Source organism: Coregonus lavaretus, assembly GCF_964263955.1.
Source record: "Coregonus lavaretus genome assembly, chromosome: 28".
In the NCBI taxonomy this organism is placed as follows: Eukaryota; Metazoa; Chordata; class Actinopteri; order Salmoniformes; family Salmonidae; genus Coregonus; species Coregonus lavaretus.
In genome coordinates, this window is record NC_140015.1 from 40234922 (window position 1) to 40261963 (window position 27042).

The 27042-nt window shown below is 47.1% G+C and overlaps 1 protein-coding gene across 1 annotated transcript in view; it reads left to right on the plus strand.

The window, feature by feature from the left end:
- LOC311103278 (casein kinase I) overlaps positions 1-26828 on the plus strand; it is a gene marked incomplete at its 3' end in the record, with an annotated part of 60011 nt that extends 33183 nt beyond the window's left edge. Inside the window, exons 2-5 of the mRNA XM_084144810.1 lie at positions 6228-6338; positions 22342-22490; positions 24793-25021; positions 26650-26828. Coding sequence (XP_084000936.1) covers positions 6228-6338; positions 22342-22490; positions 24793-25021; positions 26650-26828 — 668 coding nt within the window. The remainder of the gene's footprint in view (positions 1-6227; positions 6339-22341; positions 22491-24792; positions 25022-26649) is intronic.
- Between the last annotated feature and the right edge of the window lie 214 nt (positions 26829-27042).

Sequence of the window (27042 nt, forward strand, 5' to 3'; positions counted from 1 at the left end):
GAGAGTCATAGAGAGACGGGGGAAGAGGGACAGAGTTATAGAGAGACGGGGAAAGAGGGACAGAGAGTTATAGAGAGACGGGGGAAGAGGGACAGAGTTATAGAGAGACGGGGGAAAGAGGGACAGAGTTATAGAGGGACAGAGAGTTATAGAGAGACGGGGGAAGAGGGACAGAGAGTTATAGAGAGACGGGGGAAGAGGGACAGTGTTATAGAGAGACGGGGGAAAGAGGGACAGAGTTATAGAGGGACAGAGAGTTATAGAGAGACGGGGGAAGAGGGACAGAGTTATAGAAAGACGGGGGACAGAGAGTTATAGAGAGACGGGGGACAGAGTTATAGAGAGACGGGAGAAAGAGGGACAGAGTTATAGAGAGACGGGGAAAGAGGGACAGAGTTATAGAGAGACGGGGAAAGAGGGACAGAGTTATAGAGGGACAGAGAGTTATAGAGAGACGGGGGAAGAGGGAAAGAGTTATAGAGAGACGGGGGACAGAGGGACAGAGTTATAGAGAGACGGGGGAAAGAGGGACAGAGTTATAGAGAGACGGGAGAAAGAGTGACAGAGTTATAGAGAGACGGGGGAAGAGGGACAGAGTTATAGAGGGACAGAGAGTTATAGAGAGACGGGGGAAAGAGGGACAGAGTTATAGAGAGACGGGGGAAAGAGGGACAGAGTTATAGAGGGACAGAGAGTTATAGAGAGACGGGGGAAAGAGGGACAGAGTTATAGAGAGACGGGGGAAAGAGGGACAGAGTTATAGAGAGACGGGGAAAGAGGGACAGAGTTATAGAGGGACAGAGAGTTATAGAGAGACGGGGGAAGAGGGACAGAGTTATAGAGGGACAGAGAGTTATAGAGAGACGGGGGAAAGAGGGACAGAGTTATAGAGAGACGGGGGAAAGAGGGACAGAGAGTTATAGAGAGACGGGGGAAAGAGGGACAGAGTTATAGAGGGACAGAGAGTTATAGAGAGACGGGGGAAAGAGGGACAGAGTTATAGAGAGACGGGGGAAAGAGGGACAGAGTTATAGAGAGACGGGGGAAAGAGGGACAGAGTTATAGAGAGACGGGGGAAAGAGGGACAGAGTTATAGAGAGACGGGGGAAAGAGGGACAGAGTTATAGAGAGACGGGGGAAAGAGGGACAGAGTTATAGAGGGACAGAGAGTTATAGAGAGACGGGGAAAGAGGGACAGAGTTATAGAGAGACGGGAGAAAGAGGGACAGAGTTATAGAGAGACGGGGAAAGAGGGACAGAGTTATAGAGAGACGGGGAAAGAGGGACAGAGTTATAGAGAGACGGGGAAAGAGGGACAGAGTTATAGAGAGACGGGGGAAGAGGGACAGAGTTATAGAGGGACGGGGAAAGAGGGACAGAGTTATAGAGAGACGGGGAAAGAGGGACAGAGTTATAGAGAGACGGGGGAAGAGGGACAGAGTTATAGAGGGACAGAGAGTTATAGAGAGACGGGGGAAGAGGGACAGAGTTATAGAGACGGGGGACAGAGAGTTATAGAGAGACGGGGGACAGAGTTATAGAGAGACGGGAGAAAGAGGGACAGAGTTATAGAGAGACGGGGGAAGAGGGACAGAGTTATAGAGAGACGGGAGAAAGAGGGACAGAGTTATAGAGAGACGGGGGAAGAGGGACAGAGTTATAGAGAGACGGGGGAAGAGGGACAGAGAGTCATAGAGAGACGGGGGAAGAGGGACAGAGTTATAGAGAGACGGGGAAAGAGGGACAGAGAGTTATAGAGAGACGGGGGAAGAGGGACAGAGTTATAGAGAGACGGGGGAAAGAGGGACAGAGTTATAGAGGGACAGAGAGTTATAGAGAGACGGGGGAAGAGGGACAGAGAGTTATAGAGAGACGGGGGAAGAGGGACAGTGTTATAGAGAGACGGGGGAAAGAGGGACAGAGTTATAGAGGGACAGAGAGTTATAGAGAGACGGGGGAAGAGGGACAGAGTTATAGAAAGACGGGGGACAGAGAGTTATAGAGAGACGGGGGACAGAGTTATAGAGAGACGGGAGAAAGAGGGACAGAGTTATAGAGAGACGGGGAAAGAGGGACAGAGTTATAGAGAGACGGGGAAAGAGGGACAGAGTTATAGAGGGACAGAGAGTTATAGAGAGACGGGGGAAGAGGGAAAGAGTTATAGAGAGACGGGGGACAGAGGGACAGAGTTATAGAGAGACGGGGGAAAGAGGGACAGAGTTATAGAGAGACGGGAGAAAGAGTGACAGAGTTATAGAGAGACGGGGGAAGAGGGACAGAGTTATAGAGGGACAGAGAGTTATAGAGAGACGGGGGAAAGAGGGACAGAGTTATAGAGAGACGGGGGAAAGAGGGACAGAGTTATAGAGGGACAGAGAGTTATAGAGAGACGGGGGAAAGAGGGACAGAGTTATAGAGAGACGGGGGAAAGAGGGACAGAGTTATAGAGAGACGGGGAAAGAGGGACAGAGTTATAGAGGGACAGAGAGTTATAGAGAGACGGGGGAAGAGGGACAGAGTTATAGAGGGACAGAGAGTTATAGAGAGACGGGGGAAAGAGGGACAGAGTTATAGAGAGACGGGGGAAAGAGGGACAGAGAGTTATAGAGAGACGGGGGAAAGAGGGACAGAGTTATAGAGGGACAGAGAGTTATAGAGAGACGGGGGAAAGAGGGACAGAGTTATAGAGAGACGGGGGAAAGAGGGACAGAGTTATAGAGAGACGGGGGAAAGAGGGACAGAGTTATAGAGAGACGGGGGAAAGAGGGACAGAGTTATAGAGAGACGGGGGAAAGAGGGACAGAGTTATAGAGGGACAGAGAGTTATAGAGAGACGGGGAAAGAGGGACAGAGTTATAGAGAGACGGGAGAAAGAGGGACAGAGTTATAGAGAGACGGGGAAAGAGGGACAGAGTTATAGAGAGACGGGGAAAGAGGGACAGAGTTATAGAGAGACGGGGAAAGAGGGACAGAGTTATAGAGAGACGGGGGAAGAGGGACAGAGTTATAGAGGGACGGGGAAAGAGGGACAGAGTTATAGAGAGACGGGGAAAGAGGGACAGAGTTATAGAGAGACGGGGGAAGAGGGACAGAGTTATAGAGGGACAGAGAGTTATAGAGAGACGGGGGAAGAGGGACAGAGTTATAGAGACGGGGGACAGAGAGTTATAGAGAGACGGGGGACAGAGTTATAGAGAGACGGGAGAAAGAGGGACAGAGTTATAGAGAGACGGGGGAAGAGGGACAGAGTTATAGAGAGACGGGGGAAGAGGGACAGAGAGTCATAGAGAGACGGGGGAAGAGGGACAGAGTTATAGAGAGACGGGGAAAGAGGGACAGAGAGTTATAGAGAGACGGGGGAAGAGGGACAGAGTTATAGAGAGACGGGGGAAAGAGGGACAGAGTTATAGAGGGACAGAGAGTTATAGAGAGACGGGGGAAGAGGGACAGAGTTATAGAGAGACGGGGGACAGAGAGTTATAGAGAGACGGGGGACAGAGTTATAGAGAGACGGGAGAAAGAGGGACAGAGTTATAGAGAGACGGGGGAAAGAGGGACAGAGTTATAGAGAGACGGGGAAAGAGGGACAGAGTTATAGAGGGACAGAGAGTTATAGAGAGACGGGGGAAGAGGGACAGAGTTATAGAGAGACGGGGGACAGAGAGTTATAGAGAGACGGGGGACAGAGTTATAGAGAGACGAGGAAAAGAGGGACAGAGTTATAGAGAGACGGGAGAAAGAGGGACAGAGTTATAGAGGGACAGAGAGTTATAGAGAGACGGGGGACAGAGAGTTATAGAGAGACGGGGGACAGAGGGACAGAGTTATAGAGAGACGAGGAAAAGAGGGACAGAGTTATAGAGAGATGGGGGAAAGCGGGACGGAGACACCGTCGTCCCGAAGGTGGGAAGGCAGGCGACAAGCTTAGGTCCAAAATAAGCCCATAGAAACGCATTGGGCTTATTTTGGACCGATTTTGGCGAAAGTGAAACCTCTCGCTTCGTCTCTTCCTCTATGGTTTACACACACACCAAGCCCCTCCCCCTTCCACTCACAACAACAAAGATGAGAGATCACTTCTTCCTCTCTGACAAGCGGTTTCAACTCGCTATTTGCATTTGAGGTTTGGTCCAACAGAATCGGTCATATGGACACTGGAAACACATTGAGACATTTATTTGACTGTAATAGAGAAGGGAACCTTTCTAACCATACCCTGTATATGTTTCAACTCTCCAGATTTAGAGCAGAGCAGTCAATACTAAAACGGATGTACCAATGAACACTTATTCTGGAAAATTAATGTCCAGGTTGTCTCTCTACTAGCGGTACCACATATCGCTAGTAGCATTTTAGTCTGAACAAACATCTGAACAAAGTGAACAGGCTAGCATGCTGTTCAAACAGCTGGAGAAGGACAGGAGGGTGTGTTCATAACAATTCAACTGTTTTGCCCTGTTAAGCTAGCAAATATAACTATTAGCTGTCTACTTACTAGCACGTGGGCGTATGCTTGAGAGATTGTTAATGAGACCTGTGTTAATTTTCTGTAATGCCTGCTACAATATTAGTGAATGTGCATTATGCATGGGTTCTGGTTACGTTTGTACATTTTTATAGACCGACCCGAAAGCCAGATCAGTGATTATTGCAAAAAAAGCAGGTAAAACTATTTAACCTAGCGGTTAAGAGTTTTGGGCCAGTAACCGAAAGGGAATCCCCGAGCCGACTAGGTAAAATAAATATGTCTGTGCTCTTGAGCAAGGCACTTAACCCTAATTACTCCTGTAAGTCGTTCTGGATAAGAGCATCTGCTAAATGACTAAAATGTAAATGTCTTATGGTTGTGGAAGGCATATATTCAGCCTAGGTATAATTTCACAATCCATGAATTCATTAGATTATTGCTGACTGTTTTAAATGCAGTGCATTTGACCTTTAATTGTACAACAAAGCTTATTTAGAGAGAACATTTTTTAAATATATATATATATCGTGAATTGGCCATAAATTAGAAAATATCAAGATATGAGTTTTAGGCCATATCGCCCATCCCTATGATCCTGTGGTGTGGACGTATGAGTGAGCCTATGATCCTGTGGTGTGGACGTATGAGTGAGCCTATGATCCTGTGGTGTGGACGTATGAGTGAGCCTATGATCCTGTGGTGTGGACGTATGAGTGAGCCTATGATCCTGTGGTGTGGACGTATGAGTGAGCCTATGATCCTGTGGTGTGGACGTATGAGTGAGCCTATGATCCTGTGGTGTGGACGTATGAGTCAGCCTATGATCCTGTGGTGTGGACGTATGAGTGAGCCTATGATCCTGTGGTGTGGACGTATGAGGCCTATGATCCTGTGGTGTGGACGTATGAGGGAGCCTATGATCCTGTGGTGTGGACGTATGAGTCAGCCTATGATCCTGTGGTGTGGACGTATGAGTCAGCCTATGATCCTGTGGTGTTGACGTATGAGTGAGCCTATGATCCTGTGGTGTGGACGTATGAGTGAGCCTATGATCCTGTGGTGTGGACGTATGAGTGAGCCTATGATCCTGTGGTGTGGACGTATGAGTGAGCCTATGATCCTGTGGTGTGGACGTATGAGTCAGCCTATGATCCTGTGGTGTGGACGTATGAGTGAGCCTATGATCCTGTGGTGTGGACGTATGAGTGAGCCTATGATCCTGTGGTGTGGACGTATGAGTGAGCCTATGATCCTGTGGTGTGGACGTATGAGTGAGCCTATGAGGCCTATGATCCTGTGGTGTGGACGTATGAGTGAGCCTATGAGGCCTATGATCCTGTGGTGTGGATGTATGAGTGAGCCTATGATCCCATGGTGTGGACGTATGAGTGAGCCTATGATCCCGTGGTGTGGACGTATGAGGCCTATGATCCTGTGGTGTGGACGTATGAGTGAGCCTATGAGGCCAATGATCCCATGGTGTGGACGTATGAGTGAGCCTATGATCCCGTGGTGTGGACGTATGAGGCCTATGATCCTGTGGTGTGGACGTATGAGTGAGCCTATGAGGCCAATGATCCTGTGCGTGTAATTCGGCTACAATATCTGGTCTGTGAATATTTCCATTTCGTGATATGTGGTGGAGTTTTAGTGCAAGTCCGGTTTCTTTTAACGAATCCTACAAGCTTTCTAAGATATTCAAAGAAGAAGTTGACCAATTTTCAATGTTCATATCTAATCTGTCTGTGTCTCTCTCTAGGTACTGATATCTCCGTAGGAGAGGAGGTGGCCATCAAGCTAGAATGTGTGAAGACCAAGCACCCACAGCTCCACATCGAGAGCAAGATATACAAGATGATGCAGGGAGGAGGTACGACACTACACCATACATCTGGCCTAGTGGTCATCCTACCAGCTCTTATCTAGATCACTGTAACTGGGGTATTGGTCATCCTACCAGCTCTTATCTAGATCACTGTAACTGGCCTAGTGGTCATCCTACCAGCTCTTATCTAGATCACTGTAACTGGCCTAGTGGTCATCCTACCAGCTCTTATCTAGGTCACTGTAACTGGCCTAGTGGTCATCCTATCAGCTCTTATCTAGATCACTCCTGTAACTGGGGTATTGGTCATCCTGCCAGCTCTTATCTGGATCACTGTAACTGGCCTAGTGGTCATCCTACCAGCTCCTATCTAGGTCACTCCTGTAACTGGTGTATTGGTCATCCTACCAGCTCTTATATACACTATATGGCCAAAGGTATGTGGACACCCCTTCAAATTAGTGGATTCGGCTATTTCAGCCACACCCGTTGTTGACCAGTATATAAAATCGAGCACACCGCCATGCAATCTCCATAGACAAACATTAGCAGTAGAATGTCCCATACTGAAGAGCTCCGTGACTTTCAACGTGGCACCATCATAGGATGCCACCTTTCCAACAAGTCAGTTCGTCTAATTTCTGCCCAGCTAGAGCTGCCCCAGCCGCGAAGTGGTAGGCCACACAAGCTCACAGAACGGGACTGCCGAGGGCTGAAATGCATAGCGCTTAACGATAGTCTGTCCTCGGTTGCAACACTCACTACCGAGTTCCAAACTGCCTCTGGAAGCAACGTCAGCACAACAACTGTTAGTCGGGAGCTTCATGAAAAGGGTTTCCGTGCCCGAGCAGCCGCACACAAGCCTAAGATGAGTGGTGTAAAGCTCGCCTCCATTGGACTCTGGAGCAGTGGAAACGCGTTCTCTGGAGTGATAAATCACGCTTCACCATCTGGCAGTCCGACAGACGAATCAGGGTTTGGCGGATGCCAGGAGAACGCTACCTGCATTGGACTGCGGATGTTTTTTATGGTTCGGGCTAGGCGCCATAGTTCCAGTGAAGGAAAATCTTAACACTACAGCATACAATGACATTCTAGACGATTCTGTGCTTCCAACTTTGTGGCAACAGTTTTGTGAAGGCCCTTTCCTGTTTCAGTATGACAATGCCCCCGTGCACAAAGTGAGGTCCATACAGAAAGGTCGGTGTGGAAGAACTTGACAGAGCCCTGACCTCCACCTCATCGAACACCTTTGGGATGAATTGGAACACCGACTGCGAGCCAGGCCTAATCGCCCAACATCAGTGCCCGACCTCACTAATGCTCTTGTGGCTGAATGGAAGCAGGGCCCTGCAGCAATGTTCCAACATCTAGTGGAAAGCCTTCCCAGACGAGTGGAGGCTGTTTATAGCTGTGAAGGGGAGACCAACTACATGATTTTGGAATGAGATGTTTGACGAGTAGTAACTCCTGTAACTGCCCTGCACTGTCCTGGGTCCATACCAGAACACACCACCCTTAATGTACTGCTACTTATGTAACTACAATCACTCATCTCAACACATCCCTCTTATACACAGTCCCCTCACCCCCTCCTCACCTCACCTTACCCCAAACACTCCCCTAACATAAATAATAATCCAATCCCCTTACCCACCCTCTCCTTTCACTCCAGTTGTCTGACCCTGTCTGCCAGATGGCTCCAGTCCAGGCGTGACCTATTGATCCTGGTGTAGATGGAGAGTGTGGTGTAATTAGCTGAGGATGAAAAGTCGACGGCGTGCTCACATCAAACGGCCTGTAGTGGGCTGTCAGAAAGTCTTCAGGTGCAGGGTTCAAATATACAAAATAAAAGGGAAACCCCGCCCTCACTGGAATACTGTTGCAGTTTGAATGTATTGTTGACCTCTGCTGCTGCTAAAATACATGAAAACTGCTAAAGTATTCCAGCAAGTGCAGGTTTTCCTTATTTTCATTGTAATTAGCTGAGTAACAGGACACAGCCAGGTTAGCCCTGTCCTGAGGTTATTAGCTGAGTAACAGGACACAGCCAGGTTAGCCCTGTCCTGAGGTTATTAGCTGAGTAACAGGACAGAGCCAGGTTAGCCCTGTCCTGAGGTTATTAGCTGAGTAACAGGACACAGCCAGGTTAGCCCTGTCCTGAGGTTATTAGCTGAGTAACAGGACACAGCCAGGTTAGCCCTGACCTGAGGTTATTAGCTGAGTAATAGGACACAGCCAGGTTAGCCCTGTCCTGAGGTTATTAGCTGAGTAACAGGACACAGCCAGGTTAGCCCTGTCCTGAGGTTATTAGCTGAGTAACAGGACACAGCCAGGTTAGCCCTGTCCTGAGGTTATTAGCTGAGTAACAGGACACAGCCAGGTTAGCCCTGACCTGAGGTTATTAGCTGAGTAATAGGACACAGCCAGGTTAGCCCTGTCCTGAGGTTATTAGCTGAGTAACAGGACACAGCCAGGTTAGCCCTGTCCTGAGGTTATTAGCTGAGTAATAGGACAGAGCCAGGTTAGCCCTGTCCTGAGGTTATTAGCTGAGTAACAGGACACAGCCAGGTTAGCCCTGTCCTGAGGTTATTAGCTGAGTAATAGGACACAGCCAGGTTAGCCCTGTCCTGAGGTTATTAGCTGAGTAACAGGACACAGCCAGGTTAGCCCTGTCCTGAGGTTATTAGCTGAGTAACAGGACAGAGCCAGGTTAGCCCTGTCCTGAGGTTATTAGCTGAGTAACAGGACACAGCCAGGTTAGCCCTGTCCTGAGGTTATTAGCTGAGTAATAGGACACAGCCAGGTTAGCCCTGTCCTGAGGTTATTAGCTGAGTAACAGGACAGAGCCAGGTTAGCCCTGTCCTGAGGTTATTAGCTGAGTAACAGGGCACAGCCAGGTTAGCCCTGTCCTGAGGTTATTAGCTGAGTAACAGGACACAGCCAGGTTAGCCCTGTCCTGAGGTTATTAGCTGAGTAATAGGACACAGCCAGGTTAGCCCTGTCCTGAGGTTATTAGCTGAGTAACAGGACACAGCCAGGTTAGCCCTGTCCTGAGGTTATTAGCTGAGTAACAGGACACAGCCAGGTTAGCCCTGTCCTGAGGTTATTAGCTGAGTAACAGGACAGAGCCAGGTTAGCCCTGACCTGAGGTTATTAGCTGAGTAATAGGACACAGCCAGGTTAGCCCTGTCCTGAGGTTATTAGCTGAGTAATAGGACACAGCCAGGTTAGCCCTGTCCTGAGGTTATTAGCTGAGTAATAGGACACAGCCAGGTTAGCCCTGTCCTGAGGTTATTAGCTGAGTAACAGGACACAGCCAGGTTAGCCCTGTCCTGAGGTTATTAGCTGAGTAATAGGACACAGCCAGGTTAGCCCTGTCCTGAGGTTATTAGCTGAGTAATAGGACACAGCCAGGTTAGCCCTGACCTGAGGTTATTAGCTGAGTAACAGGACACAGCCAGGTTAGCCCTGTCCTGAAGTTATTAGCTGAGTAACAGGACACAGCCAGGTTAGCCCTGTCCTGAGGTTATTAGCTGAGTAATAGGACACAGCCAGGTTAGCCCTGACCTGAGGTTATTAGCTGAGTAATAGGACAGAGCCAGGTTAGCCCTGTCCTGAGGTTATTAGCTGAGTAACAGGACAGAGCCAGGTTAGCCCTGTCCTGAGGTTATTAGCTGAGTGACAGAGCCAGGTTAGCCCTGTCCTGAGGTTATTAGCTGAGTAACAGGACACAGCCAGGTTAGCCCTGTCCTGAGGTTATTAGCTGAGTAACAGGACAGAGCCAGGTTAGCCCTGTCCTGAGGTTATTAGCTGAGTAATAGGACACAGCCAGGTTAGCCTTGTCCTGAGGTTATTAGCTGAGTAACAGGACAGAGCCAGGTTAGCCCTGTCCTGAGGTTATTAGCTGAGTAATAGGACACAGCCAGGTTAGCCCTGTCCTGAGGTTATTAGCTGAGTAACAGGACACAGCCAGGTTAGCCCTGACCTGAGGTTATTAGCTGAGTAACAGGACACAGCCAGGTTAGCCCTGTCCTGAGGTTATTAGCTGAGTAACAGGACACAGCCAGGTTAGCCCTGACCTGAGGTTATTAGCTGAGTAACAGGACACAGCCAGGTTAGCCCTGTCCTGAGGTTATTAGCTGAGTAATAGGACACAGCCAGGTTAGCCCTGTCCTGAGGTTATTAGCTGAGTAATAGGACACAGCCAGGTTAGCCCTGTCCTGAGGTTATTAGCTGAGTATCAGGACACAGCCAGGTTAGCCCTGTCCTGAGGTTATTAGCTGAGTAATACGACACAGCCAGGTTAGCCCTGTCCTGAGGTTATTAGCTGAGTAACAGGACAGAGCCAGGTTAGCCCTGTCCTGAGGTTATTAGCTGAGTAATAGGACACAGCCAGGTTAGCCCTGTCCTGAGGTTATTAGCTGAGTAATAGGACACAGCCAGGTTAGCCCTGTCCTGAGGTTATTAGCTGAGTAACAGGACAGAGCCAGGTTAGCCCTGTCCTGAGGTTATTAGCTGAGTAACAGGACACAGCCAGGTTAGCCCTGTCCTGAGGTTATTAGCTGAGTAATAGGACAGAGCCAGGTTAGCCCTGTCCTGAGGTTATTAGCTGAGTAACAGGACAGAGCCAGGTTAGCCCTGTCCTGAGGTTATTAGCTGAGTAATAGGACACAGCCAGGTTAGCCCTGTCCTGAGGTTATTAGCTGAGTAATAGGACACAGCCAGGTTAGCCCTGTCCTGAGGTTATTAGCTGAGTAATAGGACACAGCCAGGTTAGCCCTGTCCTGAGGTTATTAGCTGAGTAATAGGACACAGCCAGGTTAGCCCTGTCCTGAGGTTATTAGCTGAGTAATAGGACACAGCCAGGTTAGCCCTGTCCTGAGGTTATTAGCTGAGTAATAGGACACAGCCAGGTTAGCCCTGTCCTGAGGTTATTAACTGAGTAACAGGACAGAGCCAGGTTAGCCCTGACCTGAGGTTATTAGCTGAGTAACAGGACACAGCCAGGTTAGCCCTGACCTGAGGTTATTAGCTGAGTAACAGGACACAGCCAGGTTAGCCCTGTCCTGAGGTTATTAGCTGAGTAACAGGACACAGCCAGGTTAGCCCTGTCCTGAGGTTATTAGCTGAGTAATAGGACACAGCCAGGTTAGCCCTGTCCTGAGGTTATTAGCTGAGTAACAGGACACAGCCAGGTTAGCCCTGTCCTGAGGTTATTAGCTGAGTAACAGGACACAGCCAGGTTAGCCCTGTCCTGAGGTTATTAGCTGAGTAACAGGACACAGCCAGGTTAGCCCTGTCCTGAGGTTATTAGCTGAGTAACAGGACAGAGCCAGGTTAGCCCTGTCCTGAGGTTATTAGCTGAGTAATAGGACACAGCCAGGTTAGCCCTGTCCTGAGGTTATTAGCTGAGTAACAGGACACAGCCAGGTTAGCCCTGTCCTGAGGTTATTAGCTGAGTAATAGGACACAGCCAGGTTAGCCCTGTCCTGAGGTTATTAGCTGAGTAACAGGACAGAGCCAGGTTAGCCCTGTCCTGAGGTTATTAGCTGAGTAATAGGACACAGCCAGGTTAGCCCTGTCCTGAGGTTATTAGCTGAGTAATAGGACACAGCCAGGTTAGCCCTGTCCTGAGGTTATTAGCTGAGTAATAGGACACAGCCAGGTTAGCCCTGACCTGAGGTTATTAGCTGAGTAACAGGACACAGCCAGGTTAGCCCTGACCTGAGGTTATTAGCTGAGTAATAGGACACAGCCAGGTTAGCCCTGTCCTGAGGTTATTAGCTGAGTAACAGGACAGAGCCAGGTTAGCCCTGTCCTGAGGTTATTAGCTGAGTAATAGGACACAGCCAGGTTAGCCCTGTCCTGAGGTTATTAGCTGAGTAATAGGACAGAGCCAGGTTAGCCCTGTCCTGAGGTTATTAGCTGAGTAACAGGACAGAGCCAGGTTAGCCCTGTCCTGAGGTTATTAGCTGAGTAATAGGACACAGCCAGGTTAGCCCTGTCCTGAGGTTATTAGCTGAGTAATAGGACACAGCCAGGTTAGCCCTGACCTGAGGTTATTAGCTGAGTAACAGGACACAGCCAGGTTAGCCCTGTCCTGAGGTTATTAGCTGAGTAACAGGACAGAGCCAGGTTAGCCCTGTCCTGAGGTTATTAGCTGAGTAATAGGACAGAGCCAGGTTAGCCCTGTCCTGAGGTTATTAGCTGAGTAACAGGACAGAGCCAGGTTAGCCCTGACCTGAGGTTATTAGCTGAGTAACAGGGCACAGCCAGGTTAGCCCTGTCCTGAGGTTATTAGCTGAGTAATAGGACACAGCCAGGTTAGCCCTGTCCTGAGGTTATTAGCTGAGTAATAGGACAGAGCCAGGTTAGCCCTGTCCTGAGGTTATTAGCTGAGTAACAGGACAGAGCCAGGTTAGCCCTGTCCTGAGGTTATTAGCTGAGTACATTAACATACAGCCTCACCACTATGGGTTATCTTGCTCTGGTCTAGTAGAGGTTGGAGGTCTCATTAACATACAGCCTCACCACTATGTCAGTCAGGATCCTTTGTGACCTTTACCCTGGCCAGTCAGTCATTAAGGATTCTCTGTGACCTATACCCTGGCCGGTCGGTCAGTCAGGATCATCTGTGACCTTTACCCTGGCTGGTCAGTCAGGATCGTCTGTGACCTTTACCCTGGCTGGTCAGTCAGGATCGTCTGTGACCTTTACCCTGGCTGGTCAGTCAGGATCGTCTGTGACCTATACCCTGGCCGGTCGGTCAGTCAGGATCATCTGTGACCTTTACCCTGGCTGGTCAGTCAGGATCGTCTGTGACCTTTACCCTGGCTGGTCAGTCAGGATCGTCTGTGACCTTTACCCTGGCTGGTCAGTCAGGATCGTCTGTGACCTTTACCCTGGCTGCTCAGTCAGGATCGTCTGTGACCTTTACCCTGGCTGCTCAGTCAGGATCGTCTGTGACCTTTACCCTGGCTGCTCAGTCAGGATCGTCTGTGACCTTTACCCTGGCTGGTCAGTCAGGATCGTCTGTGCGTGTGTGAAGGTGTGCTCGCCCCTACAGGGTGTGTGTTGTGTGAAAGTGTGTTAACCTCCAGGGTGTGTGTTGTGTGAAGGTGTGTTAACCTCCAGGGTGTGTGTTGTGTGAAGGTGTGTGTTGTGTGAAAGTGTGTTAACCTCCAGGGTGTGTGTTGTGTGAAGGTGTGTTTCCCTCCAGGGTGTGTGTGGTGTGTGTGTGTTTTTCCCTCCAGGGTGTGTGTTATGTGTGTAACAGCCTGCAGTCCCAGTAACAGGCCTATCCTATAGAGGGAAGGGGGAGGTGTGGGGGAGGGGCAGAGTCGCTCGCTGCATTTCTCTTCTCTGGGGCTCCTCCAGCTCATGAATATTCATACACTGTGTGCGTGTGGTAAAATGAGCCTCCAGTGTAGCAGCGAGAACAAAGCACAACCATGTTGTATTATATGATCAAAAAGAGACGACACAATGCTGCACTACCATCATCATTATCCCCTTGGTCATGCAGCAGGGTAATGAGGACTAAGGGGATAATGATGGTCGTGCAGCAAGGCAATGAGGACTAAGGGGATAATGATGGTCGTGCAGCAGGGCAATGAGGACTAAGGGGATAATGATGGTCGTGCAGCAGGGCAATGAGGACTAAGGGGATAATGATGGTCGTGCAGCAGGGCAATGAGGACTAAGGGGATAATGATGGTCGTGCAGCAGGGTAATGAGGACAGGCAATAATGATGATGGTCGTGCAGCAGGGTAATGAGGACTAAGGGGATAATGATGATGGTCGTGCAGCAGGGTAATGAGGACTATCATCATTATTGCCTTTGTCCCATTACCCTGCTGCACGACCATCATTATCCCCTTAGTCCTCATCGCCCTGCTGCACGACCATCATTATCCCCTTAGTCCTCATTACCCTGCTGTACAACCATCATCATTATCCCCTTAGTCCTCATTACCCTGCTGTACGACCATCATCCCCTTAGTCCTCATTACCCTGCTGCACGACCATCATCATTATCCCCTTAGTCCTCATTACCCTGCTACCCTACTGACCACTGGATCAATACACACCATGTTGCTCTATCAATATTGGCTAATCAATATGATCTACAGTGAGGGAAAAAAGTATTTGATCCCCTGCTGATTTTGTACGTTTGCCCACTGACAAAGACATGATCACTCTATAATTTTAATGGTAGGTTTAATTGAACAGTGAGAGACAGAATAACAACAACAAAATCCAGACAAACTCATGTCAAAAATGTTATAAATTGAGTTGCATTTTAATGAGGGAAATAAGTATTTGACCCCTCTGCAAAACATGACTTAGTACTTGGTGGCAAAACCCTTGTTGGCAATCACAGAGGTCAGACGTTTCTTGTAGTTGGCCACCAGGTTTGCACACATCTCAGGAGGGATTTTGCCCCACTCCTCTTTGCAGATCTTCTCCAAGTCATTAAGGTTTCGAGGGTGACGTTTGGCAACTCGAACCTTCAGCTCCCTCCACAGATTTTCTATGGGATTAAGGTCTGGAGACTGGCTAGGCCACTCCAGGACCTTAATGTGCTTCTTCTTGAGACACTCCTTTGTTGCCTTGGCCGTGTGTTTTGGGTCATTGTCATGCTGGAATACCCATCCACAACCCATTTTCAATACCCTGGCTGAGGGAAGGAGGTTCTCACCCAAGATTTGACGGTACACGGCCCTGTCCATCGTCCCTTTGATGCGGTGAAGTTGTCCTGTCCCCTTAGCAGAAAAACACCTCCAAAACATAATGTTTCCACCTCCATGTTTGACGGTGGGGATGGTGTTCTTGGGGTCATAGGCAGCATTCCTCCTCCTCCAAACACGGCAAGTTGAGTTGATGCCAAAGAGCTCGATTTTGGTCTCATCTGACCACAACACTTTCACCCAGTTCTCCTCTGAATCATTCAGATGTTCATTGGCAAAATTCAGACGGCCCTGTATATGTGCTTTCTTGAGTAGGGTGACCTTGCGGGCGCTGCAGGATTTCAGTCCTTCACGGCGTAGTGTGTTACCAATTGTTTTTTTGGTGACTATGATCCCAGCTGCCTTGAGATCATTGACAAGATCCTCCTGTGTAGTTCTGGGCTGATTCCTCACCGTTCTCATGATCATTGCAACTCCACGAGGTGAGATCTTGCATGGAGCCCCAGGCCGAGGGAGATTGACAGTTATTTTGTGTTTCTTCCATTTGCTAATAATTGCACCAACTGTTGTCACCTTCTCACCAAGCTGCTTGGCGATGGTCTTGTAGCCCATTCCAGCCTTGTGTAGGTCTACAATCTTGTCCCTGACATCCTTGGAGAGCTCTTTGGTCTTGGCCATGGTGGAGAGTTTGGAATCTGATTGATTGATTGCTTCTGTGGACAGGTGTCTTTTATACAGGTAACAAACTGAGATTAGGAGCACTCCCTTTAAGAGTGTGCTCCTAATCTCAGCTCGTTACCTGTATAAAAGACTCCTGGGATCCAGAAATCTTTCTGATTGAGAGGGGGTCAAATACTTATTTCCCTCATTAAAATGCAAATCAATTTATAACATTTTTGACATGCGTTTTCTGGATTTTTTTGTTATTCTGTCTCTCACTGTTCAAATAAACCTACCATTAAAATTATGGACTGATCATTTCTTTGTCAGTGGGCAAATGTACAAAATCAGCAGGGGATTGAATACTTTTTTCCCTCACTGTATATTACATTTATATATAATATTATATATATAATATTGCTTTATCATATTGCTCTACCAGGGTCGTATTCACTAGAGACCAAACGTTAGAAAACGGACTGAAACAGGAAGGGGCTATCTGAACTTGTCCAATAAGAAACACAAATTTTTTGTTTTAAAACGTTCGTCGTTGCAATATGTTTTGCTAGGGTTTGCCCTAATGAATACGTCCAGGAACAGAATCCGATGAGAGGAAGCTATTTTAGACGTAAGTTACGTCTCAAATGGCACCCTATTCCCTTTATAGTGCACTACTTTTGACCAGGGTCCATAGGGGTGTAGTCAAAATGAGTGCACTATATAGGGAATAGGGTGCGATTTGGGACTCAGACAGGCTTATTTAGTGCTGCGTGACCCTACAGGTCCTTAGATGGACACTGTATATTTGCTGCTTTATGTATCCAGCAGTCTAGTCTATGTAGTCTAAGGTTGAGCTGCTTCTAAATATATGTTGCTGTGTCAGTGTTTCCCCTATAGTCATTTAGCAGCGGCGGGCCGCGCTGCTAAATCATAGCCGTCACTCCAATTAAAAAATATATATAATATATATTTGTTATGTTTTTTTTAGAATATTAAAGCCCCCTTTAACATAAATGCACTGTAGTTTAAAGCTAGAATCCTTAGTTGCTACATCAATTTTTGATATACCCATTGATTCTTGAAGAATATAACTTATGAATGCTTCATGAGCTAAGTTCAACTGTCGTAACGATGTAAATGTAAAAACTGTATAGCCTCAAAACATTGTTACAACTCTACTTTTGATATCATAGATGGTCAGTCCTTGCACCCATAGCTCTTTCTAGTTTGAGTGGTTACATTTCTCCAGGCCCATCCCTCAGCTTTTTACCAAAACAGAGGCTTGTAGAATTGCAGGAAATTAGCTTGAAAACTGCAAGATTTTCTCTCCGATGCAAAGAGGTGGGCCTTGTAAAATGTTCTTCCCCAGGGCCCGACATAGTAAAACTCCTTGTATGCTGTTTCTATCTCACTGGAGTTATGAGGGGGTCCCTGATGAATTTGCTGTTGCAAAAGGGGTCCCTGGCCTCAAGTTGGAGAACCCCTTATCTAGTATTATCCACTGTAGCCTATACACCGGCTACTGCTGCTAAAAACAGCTTCCTGGTGTGGTGCAGTGCCCATTGGCGATGGTCTATGTGCTGATGTTAACCTGGCTAGCACGCACGCACGCACACACACACACACACACACACACACACACACACACACACACACACACACACACACACACACACTCTGCCTGGCTAGCCCATATATGTCTCCTTCAGCTTTCAGAACACACTCTGGAAGACAAGTACTCACTATGACAGATGCTAAAAGCACGTGTTCAAGACTAAGGGACGAACGCACCAGACTGTCTGTGTGTGTGTGGCGACAGAGCGAGATTGCTGGAGCATGGAGAATATACTTAGTATCTCGTGTCTGTCTCTATGAACTAGTGTCTGTCTGTAGCTGAGCTGGGTAAGGTGTAAAATGCTGATCAGCAGTCTACTACTCTATTCTCTCTACTGTAGAAGGACATACAGGCTGCCAGGCAGGAAGGCCAGTCTAAAGGCAGGAAGGCGGGTGTAAAGGCAGGAAGGCCAGTCTAAAGGCAGGAAGGCCAGTGTAAAGGCAGGAAGGCCAGTGTAAAGGCAGGAAGGCCAGTGTAAAGGCAGGAAGGCCAGTGTAAAGGCAGGAAGGCCAGTGTAAAGGCAGGAAGGCCAGTCTAAAGGCAGGAGGGCCAGTCTAAAGGCAGGAGGGCCAGTCTAAAGGCAGGAGGGCCAGTCTAAAGGCAGGAGGGCCAGTCTAAAGGCAGGAGGGCCAGTCTAAAGGCAGGAGGGCCAGTCTAAAGGCAGGAGGGCCAGTCTAAAGGCAGGAGGGCCAGTCTAAAACAGGCTATCGTTCAGGAACTGTCAGCAGCTACCACTACTACTATACCAGCTGTCTGGACTGAGGAGCTGACTGTGACCCAAAACTCAGCCTAACTAACATGTGTATGTTACAAAGAGAGAATGTTCTGAGATTTAGATATAAAGTATATACAGTATATCAGGTCTGCACAATAGCAGGTCTACAGTATAGCAGGTCTGCAGTATTGCAGGTCTACATTAGGGCTGGGAATTGCCAGGGACCTCACAATCCGATATTATCATGACATTTTCCAAATGCACAAAAAGCTTACTTCTCTCAAATTCAAAAATGTGATTACATCCCTGTTAGTGAGCATTTCTCCTTTGCCAAGATAATCCATCCACCTGACAGATGTGGCATATCAAGAAGCTGATTAAACAGCTTACCTTGTGCTGGGGACAATAAAAGTCCACTCTAAAATGTGCAGTACACAGATGTCTCAAGTTTTGAGGGAGCATGCACTTGGCATGCTGACTGCAGGAATCTCCACCAGAGCTGTTACCAGATAATTTAATTTTAATTTCTTTACCCATAAGCCGCCTTCAACGTTGTTTGAGAGAATTTGACGTAACGTCCATCCGGCCTCTCAACCGCAGACCATGTGTATGGTGTCATGTTGGTGAGTGTTTTGCTGATGTCAACGCTGTGAACAGAGTGCCCCATGGTGGCACTGGGGTTATGGTATAGGCAGGCATAAGCTACGGACAACAAACACAATTGCATTTTATCGATGGCAATTTGAATGCACAGAGAGACCGTGACGTTGTCGTGCCATTCATCCGCCATCACCTCATGTTTCAGCATGATAATGTCACAAGGATCTGTACACAATTATTGGAAGCTGAAAATGTACCAGTTCTTCCATGGCCTGCATACTCAGCAGACATGTCACCCATTGAGCATGTTTGGGATGCTCTGGATCAACGTGTATGACAGCGTGTTCCAGATCCCGCCAATATCCAGCAACTTCGCACAGCCATTGAAGAGGAGTGGGACAACATTCCACAGCCAACAATCAACAGCCTGATCAACTCTATGCGAAGGATATGTGTCGCGCTACATGAGGCAAATGGTGGTCACACCAGATACTGACTGGTATTCTGATCCACGCCCCTACTTTTTTTTTATGGTATCTGACCAACGGATGCGTATCTGTATTCCCAGTCATGTGAAATCCATAGATTAGGGCCTAATTCATTAATTAAAGTTGACTGATTAGCTTATATTAACTGTAACTCAGTAAAATCTTGGAAATTGTTGCATGTTGCGTTCATATTTATGTTAAGTATATGTGGATTGTGATTGGATACTGTGATTTTGTTGCGAGTCAATGTTCCACACATATTGCTCACCATATTTCTGCTGCAGAGAGACGAGAGAGCCATGAGAAAATTAGTTTTGATCAGGTTATGGAAATAAATAAAAGTGCTGAAAACAAATTGTCTCCCTATTTAAAAAGAAGTTGGAGAACAAGCTATGAAGGAATATTACTGGATTTTTGGTGCAAATCATACGGTAGTATTCTTTGTAATCTATCCATGCTGTCTAGTCTGTCTGAGAGAAGCCAGGTTCCTCTCCCCTCTCTGGGTAGAAGCAGGTCTGTGGTGGGGATCTAATTGGATATCTGCTCTCCTGTAAAGACGCCCTGTATCGATTCAAACACGCTCTTCTCACCCTCAAGGTCGGCTGTCGGCTTGGTGTAAGGTTTATGGCTCACTCATAGCGCTCACTCTTTCACTCCCATCGCTCTCTCTCTCTCCACCCCCTCTTCTCCCTCCCTCTCTCTCTCTCCACCCCCTCTTCTCCCTCCCCCTCTCTCTCTCCACCCCCTCTTCTCCCTCCCTCTCTCTGATGACAGTCAGGTAGATAGAGGCTGTTTAATATGAGCTGACCTCTAGTGATTTTTTTTATTACATCTCATCTCAGCCTTAACTGAATCAAATGGCTTCCCTTCCCCTCCACCTCCTTCCCCTCCACCTCCTTCCCCTCCACCTCCTCTGCTCACGCTGTCCTCCTCCTCTCCCTCTTCTCAGATCTGTGTAGAGGTCACCTTGAGCTTTTGTATGTGTGTTACATTTTTCACCAGGTATAGTATGTTGTCAACCATCTCCACACACCAGTGCTATGATAGGATACAGCTATGTTCTACTGCCATAGTGGTATCATCCTGGCCCTAATACCAGTGCTATGATAGGATATAGCTATGTTCTACTGCCATAGTGGTGTCATCCTGGCCCTAATACCAGTGCTATGATAGGATATAGCTATGTTCTACTGCCATAGTGGTGTCATCCTGGCCCTAATACCAGTGCTATGATAGGATATAGCTATGTTCTACTGCCATAGTGGTATCATCCTGGCCCTAATACCAGTGCTATGATCGGATATAGCTATGTTCTACTGCCATAGTGGTGTCATCCTGGCCCTAATACCAGTGCTATGATAGGATATAGCTATATTCTACTGCCATAGTGGTGTCATCCTGGCCCTAATACCAGTGCTATGATAGGATATAGCTATGTTCTACTGCCATAGTGGTATCATCCTGGCCCTAATACCAGTGCTATGATAGGATATAGCTATGTTCTACTGCCATAGTGGTGTCATCCTGGCCCTAATACCAGTGCTATGATAGGATATAGCTATGTTCTACTGCCATAGTGGTATCATCCTGGCCCTAATACCAGTGCTATGATCGGATATAGCTATGTTCTACTGCCATAGTGGTATCATCCTGGCCCTAATACCAGTGCTATGATCGGATATAGCTATGTTCTACTGCCATAGTGGTGTCATCCTGGCCCTAATACCAGTGCTATGATAGGATATAGCTATGTTCTACTGCCATAGTGGTATCATCCTGGCCCTAATACCAGTGCTATGATAGGATATAGCTATGTTCTACTGCCATAGTGGTGTCATCCTGGCCCTAATACCAGTGCTATGATAGGATATAGCTATGTTCTACTGCCATAGTGGTGTCATCCTGGCCCTAATACCAGTGCTATGATAGGATATAGCTATGTTCTACTGCCATAGTGGTATCATCCTGGCCCTAATACCAGTGCTATGATAGGATATAGCTATGTTCTACTGCCATAGTGGTATCATCCTGGCCCTAATACCAGTGCTATGATAGGATATAGCTATGTTCTACTGCCATAGTGGTGTCATCCTGGCCCTAATACCAGTGCTATGATAGGATATAGCTATGTTCTACTGCCATAGTGGTATCATCCTGGCCCTAATACCAGTGCTATGATAGGATATAGCTATGTTCTACTGCCATAGTGGTATCATCCTGGCCCTAATACCAGTGCTATGATCGGATATAGCTATGTTCTACTGCCATAGTGGTATCATCCTGGCCCTAATACCAGTGCTATGATAGGATATAGCTATGTTCTACTGCCATAGTGGTATCATCCTGGCCCTAATACCAGTGCTATGATAGGATATAGCTATGTTCTACTGCCATAGTGGTATCATCCTGGCCCTAATACCAGTGCTATGATAGGATATAGCTATGTTCTACTGCCATAGTGGTATCATCCTGGCCCTAATACCAGTGCTATGATAGGATATAGCTATGTTCTACTGCCATAGTGGTATCATCCTGGCCCTAATACCAGTGCTATGATAGGATATAGCTATGTTCTACTGCCATAGTGGTATCATCCTGGCCCTAATACCAGTGCTATGATAGGATATAGCTATGTTCTACTGCCATAGTGGTATCATCCTGGCCCTAATACCAGTGCTATGATAGGATATAGCTATGTTCTACTGCCATAGTGGTATCATCCTGGCCCTAATACCAGTGCTATGATAGGATATAGCTATGTTCTACTGCCATAGTGGTATCATCCTGGCCCTAATACCAGTGCTATGATAGGATATAGTTAGGGGCTAGTGCCTGGTTTCAGCTCCTAACTCCTACCTCATGGTGCTCACAGATCAAATAAATAATACTCAATATGTCATGTCATTTGCTCTAAGCTCAAGCTTTCTAGAGACATCATAAAACATGCATTATAATAAGAATGTTTATTTTCTTTCCCCCTACAGTGGGTATGAAGGGTATATGATTAAGCACAGTGGCACTTTAACATGACTAACATCTCTCTCTCTCTCTCTCTCTCTCTCTCTCTCTCTCTCTCTCTCTCTCTCTCTCTCTCTCTCTCTCTCTCTCTCTCTCTCTCTCTCTCTCTCTCTCTCTCTCTCTCTTTCTCTCTCTTCTTCCTTTCTCTCTCTCTCTTCTTCCTTTCTCTCTCTCTCTTCTTCCTTTCTCTCTCTCTCTCTCCTTTCTTTCTCTTCCTCTCTCTCTGTCCTTCCTCTCTCTCTCTCTCTCCCCCTACAGTGGGTATCCCAACCATAAAGTGGTGTGGGGCGGAGGGGGACTACAACGTGATGGTGATGGAGCTGTTAGGACCTAGTCTGGAGGACCTGTTCAACTTCTGCTCGCGCAAGTTCTCCCTCAAGACTGTCCTGCTGCTGGCTGACCAGATGGTAAGAGACTGGCGTGCGTTGGCGGAGGCAGGGTGCGTGGGAGTCTGAGGGTACAGTACCACCTTCGGGGCAGTATAACGAGGTCTACCCCTGTCTTGAATGACACTGGCCAACTCTTAACTCTGCCTCCATTCAGAATGTTAGGAAGCCTTGTCCCACTGTGACCATGCAGCCCTTTCAGGCTGGTGTAGAAGCACCTCCTGGGTGGCATCATGACTCTATTTGCATTGTGTGTCAGGTTTGCATTGGGGACTGTGGGATGATTGAGTGTATGAGGTCACTACATTCTCCTTGTTAGTTTCTCCCCATCCTGTTTTTGATTTATTAGGGTCCCCATTAGCCGACGCCAATGGCGACATCTAGTCTTACTGGGGTCCGACACATTACAGACTAAATACTTTACCATTTACATACATTTAAAAACATGAACATGTAGTGTGTGTGCGCATCTATCAGTTACATATACATGTCAGTACATACACACAACATGTTCTGTAGCTCAGCTGGTAGAGCACGGCGCTTGTAACGCCAAGGTAGTGGGTTCGATCCCCGGGACCACACATACACAAAAAAATGTATGCACGCATGACTGTAAGTCGCTTTGGATAAAAGCGTCTGCTAAATGGCATATTATTATTATTATTATAGGTAGGTCACACTGTTGAACCAGTCAGATGGGTCTAGTCTGGATCATAAAGTCATTTATTCAGTTGACTGTCCTAAGCCAATCTACATTGATAGTACAGTGGTGTCACAGTTAGCCAGCTAAAATAGTTTACAGTTAGTTAGCAATTAGGGATGTAACGATTCAATGTTTAAGTATGCATCGGTCAGAAAAGCGATTCAAACATGTTTTTGGTTCATGTTACGTTCTTTCTACCTTCCCGAAAATACCTTTTATCTTTTGTGACAACTGATGTGTCAAACTGCATGGGACTGTGTTGACATCATTGATCTACAAGTCGTTTTGCATGCCGGACAACCCCTGGCGATATCCGTAGCTTTGGTCAAACACCGTTATGGTGTATGTAGGGATCTTCCAATAAGGGAAACTGGGCATCTACCACCCCACTATCAGTTAGCGATTTCAGATCAAACATTGCTATCACAACTTTTGAAATCACCACCACCCACTAATTCATTTGTAATTTTTGCGGATTAAAAGTGAATATATATAGCACAATTTAGGGATTTCACCCCCGTCTCATAATGGAATGGTTTAGACCGTTTGGAAGTTTATAATACCAGAAGACTCTGAGAGAGCTTCTACCAGGTGTTCTCCAGTTATTTATAATACCAGGTGTCTCGGGTTGTTTCTAATACCAGGTGTTCTCCAGTTGTTTATAATACCAGGTGTCTCGGGTTGTTTATAATACCAGGTGTTCTCCAGTTGTTTATAATACCAGGTGTCTCGGGTTGTTTATAATACCAAGTGTCTCGGGTTGTTTATAATACCAGGTGTCTCCAGTTGTTTATAATACCAGGTGTTCTCCAGTTGTTTATAATACCAGGTGTCTCGGGTTGTTTATAATACCAGGTGTCTCGGGTTGTTTATAATACCAGGTGTCTCGGGTTGTTTATAATACCAGGTGTTCTCCAGTTGTTTATAATACCAGGTGTCTCGGGTTGTTTATAATACCAGGTGTCTCGGGTTGTTTATAATACCAGGTGTTCTCCAGTTGTTTATAATACCAGGTGTCTCGGGTTGTTTATAATACCAAGTGTCTCGGGTTGTTTATAATACCAGGTGTCTCCAGTTGTTTATAATACCAGGTGTTCTCCAGTTGTTTATAATACCAGGTGTCTCAGGTTGTTTATAATACCAGGTGTCTCGGGTTGTTTATAATACCAGGTGTCTCGGGTTGTTTATAATACCAGGTGTCTCGGGTTGTTTATAATACCAGGTGTCTCGGGTTGTTTATAATACCAGGTGTCTCGGGTTGTTTATAATACCAGGTGTCTCGGGTTGTTTATAATACCAGGTGTCTCCAGTTGTTTATAATACCAGGTGTCTCCAGTTGTTTATAATACCAGGTGTCTCGGGTTGTTTATAATACCATGTGTCTCGCTAGCTATTATTGATCAAGCTCTCTCCTCTCCAGATCAGACTAGCTGTTATTGATCAAGCTCTCTCCTCTCCAGATCAGACTAGCTGTTATTGATCAAGCTCTCTCCTCTCCAGATCAGACTAGCTGTTATTGATCAAGCTCTCTCCTCTCCAGATCAGACTAGCTGTTATTGATCAAGCTCTCTCCTCTCCAGATCAGACTAGCTGTTATTGATCAAGCTCTCTCCTCTCCAGATCAGCCGTATAGAGTACATCCACTCTAAGAACTTCATCCACAGAGATGTGAAGCCAGACAACTTCCTGATGGGCCTGGGCAAGAAGGGAAACCTGGTGTACATCATCGACTTTGGCCTGGCCAAGAAATACCGAGACGCCCGCACACACCAGCACATCCCCTACCGCGAGAACAAGAACCTGACTGGCACCGCACGCTACGCATCCATCAACACACACCTGGGAATCGGTAGGATATAGACACTATATATACAAAAGTATGTGGACACCCCTTCAAATTAGTGGATTCGGTTATTTCAGCCACACCCGTTGCTGACCGGTGTATTAAATCGAGCACACAGCCTTACAATCTCCATAGACACCTCCATAACTTGCTACATTTGAATACACTGTATAGATATTTTCTGTTGTATTTTTGGCTTTATGTTTTGTTTTACCCCATATGTAACTCTATGTTGTTTTTATTGCACTGCTTTGCTTTATCTTGGCCAGGTCGCAGTTGTAAATGAGAACTTGTTCTCAACTGGCCTACCTGATTAAATAAAGGTTAAAAAAAACATTGGCAGTAGAATGGCCTTACTGAAGATCTCAGTGACTTTCAACGTGGCACTGACATAGGATGCCACCTTTCCAACAAGTCCGTTCGTCAAATTTCTGCCCTGCTAGAGCTGCCCTGGTCAACTGTAAGTGCTGTTATTGTGACTTGGAAACGTCTAGGAGCAACAACGGCTCAGCCGCAAAGTGGTAGGCCACACAAGCTCACAGAACGGGACCGCTGAAGCGCATAGCGTGTAAAAATCGTCTGTCCTCGGTTGCAACACTCACTACCTCTGGAAGCAACGTCAGCACAAGAACTGTTCATCGGGAGCTTCGTGAAATGGGTTACCATGGCCGAACATCCGCACACAAGCCTAAGATCACCATGTGCAAAGCCAAGCATCGGCTGAAGTGGTGTAAAGCTCGCCACCATTGGACTCTGGAGCAGTGGAAACGCGTTCTCTGGAGTGATGAATCACAATTCACTATCTGGCAGGACGCTGGACAAATCTGGGTTTGGCGAATGCCAGGAGAAAGCTACCTGTCCCAATGCATAGTGCCAACTGTAAAGTTTGGTGGAGGAGGAATAATGGTCTGGGGCTGTTTTTCATGGTTCGGGCTAGGCCCCTTAGTTCCTGTGAAAGTAAATCTTAACGCTACAGCATACAATGACATTCTAGACGATTCTGTTCTTCCAACTTGGTGGGAACGGTTTGGGGACGACCCTTTCCTGTTTACGTATGACAATGCCCCCGTACACAAAGCGAGGTCCATACAGAAATGGTTTGTCGAGATCAGTGTGGAAGAACTTGACTGACATGCACAGAGCCCTGACCTCAACCCCATCAAACACCTTTGGGATGAATTGGAACGCCGACTGCGAGCCAGGCCTAATTACCCAACATCAATGCCCGACCTTACCAATGCTCTTGTGGCTGAATGGAAGCAAGTCCCCGCAGCAATGTTCCAACATCTAGTGGAAAGCCTTCCCAGAAGGTGTCCACATACTTTTGGCCATATATATATGCTAGTTACACACACACACCTTGGAACAGGTACGCCACACACAACATAAACACCCTGACCCTCTCTCTCTTCTCTCTCTCTTCTCCCTCTCTTCTCCCTCTCTCTCCCTCCTCTCCCTCCTCTCTCTCTCTCTCTCTTCTCCCTGTCTCTCTCTCTCCTCCCTCTCTCTCTTCTCCCTGTCTCTCTCCCTCCCTCTTCTCGCTCTCTCTTCTCTCTGTCTCTCTCTCCCTCCTCCCTCTCTCTTGCTCTCTTCTCCCTGTGTCTCTCTCCCCCCCCCTCCTCTCTCCTCTACAGAGCAGTCTCGTCGTGATGACCTGGAGTCTCTTGGTTATGTCCTGATGTACTTCAACCTGGGCAGTCTGCCCTGGCAGGGCCTGAAGGCAGCCACCAAGAGACAGAAGTACGAACGCATCAGTGAGAAGAAGATGTCGACCCCCATCGAGGTCCTCTGCAAGGGATACCCATGTGAGTAGCTGAAAGACCTGACTGGTTGGAAGTTGATGGATTTTCTGAAGTCAAAACATGTCGTTTTTGCATAGTAGATCCTTGTACATATAGAATTTCCACTCCCATTCTTTTAAAGTGGATAGCTCTTATGTGGTCCAAAATGGTATGGATAGGGTTAGGAGTTTTTCCTGAGCATGTGACCTAACCAGGAAGAAAATGGATCAGATTCAGATGATGATT